Source organism: Chiloscyllium plagiosum, chromosome 18 (genome assembly GCF_004010195.1).
Source record: "Chiloscyllium plagiosum isolate BGI_BamShark_2017 chromosome 18, ASM401019v2, whole genome shotgun sequence".
Classification (NCBI taxonomy): Eukaryota; Metazoa; Chordata; class Chondrichthyes; order Orectolobiformes; family Hemiscylliidae; genus Chiloscyllium; species Chiloscyllium plagiosum.
Window position 1 is genome coordinate 16034137 of NC_057727.1, and position 10746 is coordinate 16044882.

The 10746-nt window shown below is 39.8% G+C and overlaps 1 protein-coding gene across 6 annotated transcripts in view; it reads left to right on the forward strand.

The window, feature by feature from the left end:
* lhfpl4a (LHFPL tetraspan subfamily member 4a) overlaps positions 1-10746 on the forward strand; it is a 195555-nt gene that overhangs the window by 152825 nt on the left and 31984 nt on the right. For 2 of the 6 annotated variants that reach the window (XR_006314261.1, XM_043707762.1), the window contains exon 3: positions 1368-1384. The exons of 1 other annotated variant lie outside the window; for it this stretch is intronic. Coding sequence is in view for 3 of the 5 variants with exons in the window: in XM_043707762.1 (XP_043563697.1) it covers positions 1368-1384 (17 nt within the window). In the remaining 2 variants the exon portion in view is untranslated. Of the gene's footprint in view, positions 1-1367; positions 1385-4887; positions 5925-5945; positions 6847-10746 lie in introns of those variants that run through there. 3 more of the 6 variants (XM_043707761.1, XM_043707760.1, XR_006314262.1) reach the window with 3 other exon arrangements.

Below are 10746 nucleotides of genomic sequence, written 5' to 3' on the forward strand. Positions count from 1 at the left end.
AGAGGAGACCGCATCGGGAGCAATGGATGCAATAAATGGTATTAGTGGATGTGCAAGAACCTTGATGGATGTGGAAGGCTCCTTTAGGGCCTTGGATAGGGGTGAGGGAGGAGGTGTGGGCGCAAGTTTTACAGTTCCTGCGGTGGCAGGGGAAGGTGCCAGGATGGGAGGGTGGGTTGTAGGGGGGGCGTGGACCTAACCAGGTAGTCACGGAGGGAACGGTCAGTTATGACTGCTCAAGCATCCAGAGCTTCTGGAGCATTGCTGTCTAGCGGATTGTAGAGCTGAAGGAGAATGCAAAGATTGAGAGGAGCCAGGCCATGAAGTAATCAATCAGCATCTGAAAGCAAAAGGCAGGTTTTTGGATGCAACCCTTCATCAGAAATAGCCAAAAGGGCACCTCTCCCTCTCAGATTTCCAGCAATCACAATTTACGCATGGCTCCTTTATACTAATCATTTTTAAAGGGGGACTGTTGACAAAGACCTAGAGAGTCAAGTGGTCTTCACTGCAACATTATTATCACAAACACACAAAGCGAGATGCTACTCTTAATTTTTGTGTAACATAGCTGGAGATGTAAAATACCAAATGAAGCTGTGAATAATGATGTTAACAGTGTCAAATTATTACATTATCAGGAAGGCTATTCACCAAACAGCTCAAATGTGTAAGATACTAAGTGTGAAAACAATGATAGTATATTTTGGATTTTCATCCTTTTTTTTCAACATTATGTTTTTTTTAAATTAGGTTCATTTTAGCATTTTGTTTAGATTAACCCAAGTGTTTATTTATTTGTATGTCTTCCTCTCCCCATATCCATCTATTTCCAGTAGGATGTGCTTGTAGCAATAGCACTGCTTAAATGATTCAGCCTCCATGTTTTTCTCCCTTCTTCCCTCTTGGGGAGGGGCAGGGAAGAAACCCATAACCATTCACTGCCTCTGCATTTAGTACCTTTCAGGAACTCACATAAGCTGAGTTGCACAGCAGAATGCCCCATCGGTCAAGGCCAAAAATACAACCAGTGAAAAATACTGGACTGGCTAAGAGAATGATGGAACAAAATGCTGAAAGGTCTGTGTCCAGTTGTACTGGCTAGTACACCAGCCCAGGGAATGGTATTTGGCTCTTTGTTGCAGTTGCAAGTCCCTCTGACTAGTACTGCCATTGAGCTCATGCTCTCATCGATTTCAATGACAAAACTGAGACTGGGATTTTATAAGTGCAACCGCAACTCTCCAATGCCAAAAGAACGAGATGGGCAGAGGGAATGATTTAAGTCGGAATGATTTATTTGTGCTTCTATGAGGACAAACTATTCATTACATTTATTGCTTCTTTTAATTTCTATTGTTTTTCAGATTTCACCGGTGCCGCGGTAAGTGGATACCATGTTATTTCATGTAATATCGTCTGGTGAACAGAGCAGTGAGATACAGGCTACCAAGTTAACATCTAATGTCTGTGTCAAGGAAGTCTGGTTTATGTGTGCAATGTAAAACAGTTCTCAAAACATGATCAATTATTGTCATAAGAAAAATCAGTGGCTTATGGAGAGTTCCTCTTACTATTGATATGGGATTTATCTTCGAGTAGAATTAGCAAAGGGCTCTAGCTTCATTTTTTTTATTTTGAACAATCCCCCTGCTTTTTGAACCCTCTTCACATTGTTGGACATCTCTCAATGAGTCAGGAGACAGGTGAACTTCTCCCTATACCTCTGCCAAATGCTTCTCTGCCTCATAGGTGGTTTGGATCCCTGGCTTCCAATATGACATCCTCCACCTCATAGATTAGGAACATGTGATTGGGAATTAGAGCAAATGCAGATTTACTTGTTTTACTGCCCCATAGCTCAAAACCTATGCACCTGTACAGTATGGTATGTAATTTCTAATGTACCTACAGTAGAAAAAGAAAGCTCTTTGGGATACCAAAGACAATGAGGTTCAGCATTTCTATGTACGGGTATTCCAACTAAGGGGTACACAATAACTGTGCACAAGCTCTACATAAAAGGAAACAATACCTTGCCTATAAAAGATATAGCAAAATCTAATCTAATATTTTAAATAGAGGAAGAAATGCTACTTTATATATTGTATATACAGACAAATGCAATTGCTTGTATATGAATACAAACAATACAGTGCCTAGTATATATTACATATATAGAGATTGAATACATATGTGACATCAGAATATATTAAATACCTGGTCTATATGAAGAAAAGAGGATCCAGTGTGTGGCATTTTATATTAATAGTAATTTCACAGAGTGCACCCGATACTTCTGTGGAAAAATATCTCGTTGTTTTAAAGGTAGTGTTGTGCAGTTAATAATCTGGTTACTTAAGGTTAAGAAAAGTGTGGTGTTGCTGTCAAGATTAGAGTGGTGCTGGAAAAGCACAGCAGGTCAGGATTCTTGATTAAGGGCTCCTACCCGAAATGTCAATTTTCCTGTTCCTCGGATGCTTCCTGACCTGCTATGCTTTTCCAGCACCACTCTATTCTTGACTCTGATCTCCAGCATCTGCAGTCCTCACTTTCGTCTGTGGAATTGTTGTGCTGGACTGTGTTCAGGTAATGTCAAATGCCACATAAGAGGCTTGCTTTTTTTTTCAAAATAAATATATTACTGAAATTAGCTTTGTAATGGTATTTTTACGTTTAATATGTAGTATTAAAATTCTTTGACCTATATATCGATGCAAGAAATAACCTAGGTGTTAGACTTTACTGAGACATATTGGGTTTTGTGAGTAGAACAGGTGTTGGCTGTATTCATGACATAGCTAATACTCTTGCCCTTAAAAGCCAATCTCTTTTTGGTATGATGTTTGAAATAGGGTCATGGCCAGGAGAGGAATGCATTCAGCCTTGGCTGCAAAACTGTACTGAATTTTCATTTTATAACAATATGTTGAGAATAATGGATAAACTGGGAGCATCTACATGTTAATGTCTCAATTTGAATTGCACCACAGACCCCAGGAAGCGAGTACAAACTCTTAAAACATGAAAACCTGAAAGATTAGATTACAAGTGCAAACACACATTTTTATGCACCCAATTCGTTTTATTCCATATTTGAAGTCTTGTTTGTTATTTTTCTTCTCTTACTGACCCTCTGTCTCTCTGACCCATACGAATTACCCATGAGGTCGGGAGAAAATGTGCTTCTATATTCTTCCATTGCTACTCTATAAGCAGACATTATAGGATACAGTAACCTCCCTCCATCCCTCCTGTCCCCCACCCGTAAAAGGAGACTCTCATTCCAGTTCTCCCTTTGGCCTTGTGTAGATGCACCACATCACTGGTGTATATCTTTCCCTTGACAATAAAACTGACATAGGAAATCACCAAGGTCAGAATTGTGAATGTAAATTCACATCCAAGGCCGATAACCCAATATAATTGGTTCTAATATTCTGCCAGCAGTGTAATTGCTTCAATAAGGAATTCGATTCAGATTTGCGATCATAAACTATGCTAGAAGCAGCTTCAGTGCTGTCATCAACAGTCTGTATGCACCACATATCTGATCCATGATGACATTCACACACAAATTAAGCAACCGTGTGATGCCATCAGTGCAGGTTTATTGAAAAATAATTGCAGTTAATTACAAAAGGATTTTTCTGTCATTACTTGTGATGAATTGAGAGATGCCTAAATTATTCTCAGTGACTGAAGTCATGGCATGATCATTAATTTCACACATGAAGCTACGAATCCGAATGGAAATTTTCACCAATCATCTGAGTCTGTGCATATTACATGAAATTTCCTCAATTTGTTATTGTAACAAAATCATAAACACATCCCTTATGCAGGTTTTAGTTCAGGACATACAACAAGCAGAGAAAATGTCCCTTTGTCATCCTTTGCTCATTATGAAAAAATATTTATAAGCTATTGTACAAATATGGAATGTGATTCTGACTCAAACACCAGGTGTTTCCAATATAGAGCATTTTGCTAAGTTTTAATTTTGTACAATTGATCCATGTGTCAATGTTGGGGATTGTATAAAGCATCCCCAGCGAGTAAGACTCAAAATTCAGTAATTGCCTCTGTGCTGTTTCAGAAAAACATTCCCTCATATGTTGCATGTAGTTCTTAATTTAGTATTACCAAGATTTGTCATGGCTAACCTAAGAAAGATTTTTAATTTAGTGTTAGTTTTGTTGCACAATTAGCAATTCAATCAGATGGTCTCTTGCCTATTAGAAACTCATTGGAGCTGCCCAATCTTATTACATATGTTAGTACAGAAAATGTACCATTGATCATTAGATTTGATCCTAAATTCCAGAGTTTTGGGTCTTGGGCTGTGTGGGAGAATGGGACGAGTGATGATTAAAATTTTGAAGGGAGGCAATTGTTCAGGAATAAATGCTCCAAGCACCTGATTTTAATTCTGTAGTTGAATATGTTTTGTGAATGAGTTAAATTCTCCCCTATGTGGCACATAATGATCCAGGCAGGTTAGCTGAACAGGTTTAAATAATCCCTAAAGGGTACCAAAACAAAACTGGTCTACAAAATGGAACTAGTGAAGGAACACAGCCATAAGGTATTAACACTGGCAAAGGGGAAAGTCCTCCAGCTCTTGCCTGCTGAAACCCTGCATGATATGGGGAACCATGAGCCAGGAATTGTCTCCACACCGCCTGGTAAGTAATTGTTATCATGTTTTTTATCTTAATAATATTGAGTTATTTTAACAAATGCAATGAATCCAGAACAGAACAATATATTACTTACATAAATAGTTGGATATTATTGAGTGAAGTGCAATTTTGTTTATTTGTAAGGACTTGAACATTCTAAAGGCAGAGTGACGCTAACTTACTGACATTCTCCTCTCCACAGAGACATCAGGACTCTCTGCCTCGGTCACAACTCAGAATTCTCCCCCAGTTTCAGAGGCTCCTGCCCAGCCAACAACATCCACCTCGACAACAGCTTCTGCATCGCCCACTGCTCAAGTTGTGCTCACCAGCACAGCTCCTATTTCGCCTTCATCACAATCATTAGTTAGATCCCCTGCACATGAAAATGTTGAAAATGACATCGAAGAGTTAACAGTGCCGGTGGAAGATGGTGAGTTGGACAGGTCCGTTGCTGATTGCACCAGTCATAAAGAGGAATCACCTGGCCATGAAAATGTGGAGACGGATATTGGTGGACAAGCCTTCAAGGCAAAAGTATTGGTCCATCAACAGGATATTCACCAGGCAGTGAAGCACTTCCACAAATCTGTAGATCAAAGATTAGAAGAAATTCAAGGCTCTCTCTTTGATATTAATGAAGTGTTGGATGCAAGAATGGGTGCTGTGCAGACCTGCATGGTCACCCACGGGGTGAGTGACTTGGTATCAGTTCTGAAGGAAGGGTTAGTAGATCTCAAAGAAGGATTGCAGACAGTTATCAGAGAAGGATTTTCAGAGCTTAGGGATGCCATGAAAACTGGCTTCAACCAGCTGGATGGTCGCCTGGAACACATGGAAAGCACGCTGGAACAAACCTTTGGGCATCCAAGGTCAAACAATGGCACTCATGCCAGCAATTTGTCTTTATTGGTGACAAGCTCAAGTACTATAACCACAGAAACCTATCAAGTAGACATTGGGCCTGCCTTACAGATGTGTCAGGAGATCACTTGCCATGACGCACAGACATCAGCTAGTGCCTCTTCTGTCTCCATTATCCATGCTCCACAAATTGATGTGTCTCTTTCTTCCACTGATATTGCTCTGATGGGGCCACAGTCCACCAGCAGTGGACACTCGCTAAAAAGATGCTGTAAAGTTACACTGGAAAAACTACCACAGTACAAACATTAGGCACGCACATTTCATTAATTTGTAAATAAAAAATGTCATTTAATTTCTTGTATTTGCTTCAGTTATTTGTTAAGTCTCTAAAACTTGAATGGTACCACATGTATAGTGAATGAAATGTATGAAAGTGTTTCCCTTTCGTGCAGGTTATTTGAATATTGAGTTCACATTTATATGATTGCAGTGCTATGTGTTAATTCAATAAGACTGAAGATAAATACAGACTTGTGTTTTTATGAGCGTCAATGTTATTTCTGTAAACAGCACAAACAAGGCAGTTTGTCTCTTCTTCATCTGAAGTAGTTTCCAAGCCAGGTGCCAAGACAATCACCCTTTTGGGGCAAGCTGTTCAAGATCCGTGACCTCCGCTTACAATATGTACATTCGCTGCTCATCAAATTGAACACTCTCCTTATTGGCCAGATTGAATACGCAGGGCCCGCTACAATGATTTGAACCTCTGGCTGGCAGAATGAAATACCTCCATCTTGGCTTCAGTCAAGCACGTCAGATCAGTTGTGGGACCTCCCCCCACAACTCCCAGAACGCTGAAGACACTTTCTGCTTTTCTTCCACAGGTTTTCCAGCATATCCTCGCTTGCCCAACAGCCAAACTGCTGCTCTCCTCAATCAATGCTGCTACACATGAATTGTGTAAAACACAGGGAGTGTGTATTGATACGGGAATTTTTGCAGTCATCTACATGATGAGATGCTTTTTCCCTCAGAGCATCCGCATGTTTAGGGAGTGGAATTCCTCTCGGTTGATGCAGATAAGAACATTTTCAGGGGTACGCAGTTTGTGTGAAGCCAAACTCAATTTGAAATTAAAACCTGAAACACTACAGACTTCGGCTGCCTTCGGAACTGTTCTCTCTCGGAGAAATTAACAAATAATGAAGAATGCACTTTGAATGCCTCAATCAACATGCATACTGGCCTCTGAACAATCTCTGCTAGAAGCTTGGATGGCCAAAGAAAATTCAAGGTACGTGTAACTTTGAAAGCTGCAGGCAGAGTAATGGGATTGACTGAATGTTACTCACATGTGGAGCAATCAAATCCCAGATCTCTATGTTACTGTTCACATCCTATGAGCTTTCATGCAACAATCTTCCAAGCCTTTGTCCTATCACTACCTGCATGCATATGTATGTAGATCGGTTCCCTCACTCCTCATGCTTTCCCATCATCGAAGAGAGGACAAATGTGAGAAATGTGGACCACAACATTGAGACCTGGTTAGAGGTTTTGTTGATTATTTTTATATTGTATCTGAACAATTTAACTCTTTTGATGGAAGACTAATCTATAGAAATTGCCACATAAATACAAACATTTGTCTGATTTATTGAGCCAATGAAAACAATATGTTGTCATTCTCCTCTTACCAAATAAATGGTATGTGGTTGGGGGAAAGAATACAGATTTCCAAATAAAATCCAAGTGAATTCTCCGCTTTGGTAGGAACAGCTGAAATGCAGAATATATCTTAAATTGGGAGAGATTGAGAAGTTCAGATGTCCAAAAGGACTTGGTTGACCATGTTCATAAATCACTGAAAGCCAATATGTAAGTGCAGCAAACAATGGTGAAGGCAAATGGTATGTTGACCTCTATTGCAAAGGATTAAAAACAAGAGTAGAGCAGTCTTTCTGCAGTTGTATAGAGTCCTAGTGGGACTGCACCTGTATGGTTGTAAACAGTTTAGTCTTCTTACTTAAGAAAGGACATACCCTACAGAGTGAGAGCAATGAAGATTCACCAGACTGATTCCTGGCATAATGGGATCATCCCAAGAGGACAGATTGTGGAAACTGGGCCTATATTGTCTGGACTTTACAAAAATGATAAATCATCTCATTGAAGCATGCAAAAATGTTTACCCAGTAGAAACCTGGCTGGAGGCTTAACAACCAGGGACACAGTCTCAGAATAAGCGATAGGTCAATTAGCATTGGGATGCAGAGGAATTTCTTCACTCAAAGGGCACTGAATCCTTGGGATTCTCTTCCCAGAGAGCAGTGGAGGCTCAGTCATTGGGTATATTCAAGACTGAGATCAAAAGGTTTCAAGATATTAAAGACATCACTGGATATGGGGATAGTGAGGGAGAATGGTATTGAGGCAAAATATCAGCCATGGCCAAATTGAATGGGCCAAATGACTTTCTTGTGTTCCTATGTTCTATATCAAAAAGCAACAGGAATTTCACGAGAGAATGCTAAAGCGATTGGCTTCAATTGATCGAATCATGGGGAATTTGTGTCAAAATGTCTTCAACACCCAAGTATTAACAAGTGATAAAGCAGGAAATGATAGGGTATGTTAACATTTGTCCATCTCTTAATCAGTATATCTGTTGGACCAAGTTTGGAATTAAGTTTTATTTTATTATACATAGAGTCATAGTTATAGAGTCATATAGTATGGAAACAGCCCCTTTGGTCTAACCAGTCCATGCTGAACATAATCCCAAACTAAACTAGTCCCACCCGCCTGCTTCTGGCCCACCTTATTCCAAATCTTTGCCATCCATGTATCTATCCAAATGGTTTTTAAAAGTTGTAATTGTATCCACGCCTACCACTTCCTCAGGAAGTTCGTTCAACATGCAAACCACTTGCTGTGTGAAGAATTTGCCTCTCATGTCTTTTTTTAAATCTCTCACCTCGCACCTTAAAAATGTGTCCCCAGTTTTGAAATTCCCCATCTTAGGGAAAAGACAACTACCATCAACTCTATCTACACCTCTCATTATTTTATAACTTCTACCAGGTCACCTCTCAACCTTCTACACTCCAGTGAAAACAGTCCCAGCCTATCCAGCCTTTCTTTATAACTCAAACCTTCCATGCCCAGAAACACCCTGGTAGATCTATTTTGAACCCTCTCCAGCTTGATAATATACTTTCTATAACTGGGTGACCAGAATGGGACACAGTATTCCAGAAGAGGCTTCACCAATGTCCTATACATCCTCAATATAATGTACCAATTCCCATACTCAAAGGACTGAGTAATGAAGGTAAGCATACTAAATGCCTTTTTAACCACCCTGTCTATATGTGGCACAAACTTTAAAGAATTATGTACCTGCACTCCTAGGTCCCTTTGTTCTACAATACTACCCCAGGCCCTGCCATTAACTACATCAGCCCCGCCCTTCTTTGTTATACCACAAAGGCATAATCTCACATTTATCCAGATGGAACTCCATCTGCCATTTTTCAGCCCATTGACCCATTTGATCAAGATTCCTTTGTAATCTTGAAAAACCTTCTTCATTGTCTACTATGCCACAATTTTAGTGTCATCTGCAAATTTACTAAGCATTTAACTTTTCATCACACAAAATACACCTTAATAAATGACAATTGAAGGATTTCTTGATTCCAATCCTGAATTATTAAAAAGATTTTACAAAGGTGACTGGATTGGTCAAATGCCTTTTGATTTCTAATCAGGAAGCCAGTCCAACCAGATTAAAGTCATTTGTGATCTCCTGGCTATATGGGTCTAAATGAAATTCATTGAGCAGTCTCAACTCAGTTCTCAATAGCCATGAGTTCAGAGTACAAAATTGCACACTTAATGACACAAAACTGAACCTTGTTTACAAAGGCCACAAAAATGGTTAATCTGCGAGATTAAAATGCCTCAATGGTCTAGTAGAGCTCTTTGAAATCAAGGCTAAGACAAAGTTTTAGCTTTCATCAGAAGGCATTAAACTCCCCTTGACTGCTTGACACCAAAAGTGAAAAACTGTTTCACATATACCTTATTTGTCACTTTTATTGCTGAGTTGGAGCATTTGTAGTCTTTTGGTTTTTGTCAGTAGTTTACTATTTGTGATCACAAATGTCTCGACCATAATTTAGCTCAGTTGGCTGGTTTCTAAAGTAGTTTGACCCCAGCACTAGCTGAGGTTACCATGAAGGACTCACCTTCTCAATCTCTCTCCTTACCTTGCCTGAGGTATGGTGACTTTCGGGTTAAACTGTGGGCAGTCATCTGTCTCTAATGAGAAAAAAGCCTTTTGGTCTGTTAAAAATATGACAACTTCACCTTAAACAAAGAGAAAAGATGAACAGAATTATGTATTGGCACTGCAGATGCTAAGCTACTGTTTTCGAGAAGAAAGTGAGGATTGCAGATGACAGAGATCAGAGTTGAGAGTGTGGTGCTAGAAAAGCACAGCAGGTCAGGCAGCATCCCAAGAGCAGGAGAATTGACATTTTGGGCATGAGCCCTTCATCCTGATGAAGGGCTTATGCCTGAAACATTGATTCTCCTGCTCCTGGGATGCTGCCTGACCTGCTGTGCTTTTCCAGCATCACACTCTCAACTATTGTTTTCTAGCTCAATCTTCAGAACTGGAGGAGGGGGTATTTATTTGATGTATTTATAATCAAATAATGAACCAGATTATAAATTTATCTTTGTTATTCAGAGTATTGGGAGGTTACAATTATTAGATTAACTAACCATTAATTCACAATGACTGCAGACAGTTATGTATTTTGTGTTCATTTATGATGAACAAATCTGTGGAAAAATCCAATTTAAGGAGCCGAGTTAGAGTCATAGGTCATAGAGATGTACAGCATGGAAACAGATGCTTCGGTCCAACCCGTCCATGCCGACCAGATATCCCAACCCAATCTAGTCCCACCTGCCAGCACCTGGCCCATATCCCTCCAAACCCTTCCTATTCATAAACCCATCCAAATGCATTTTAAATGTTGCAATTGTATCAGCCTCCACCACTTCTTCTGGCAGCTTATTCCATACACATACCACCCTCTGCATGAAAAGGTTATCCCTTAGGTCTCTTTTATATCTTTCCCCTCTCACCCTAAACCTATGCCCTCTAGTTCTGGACTCC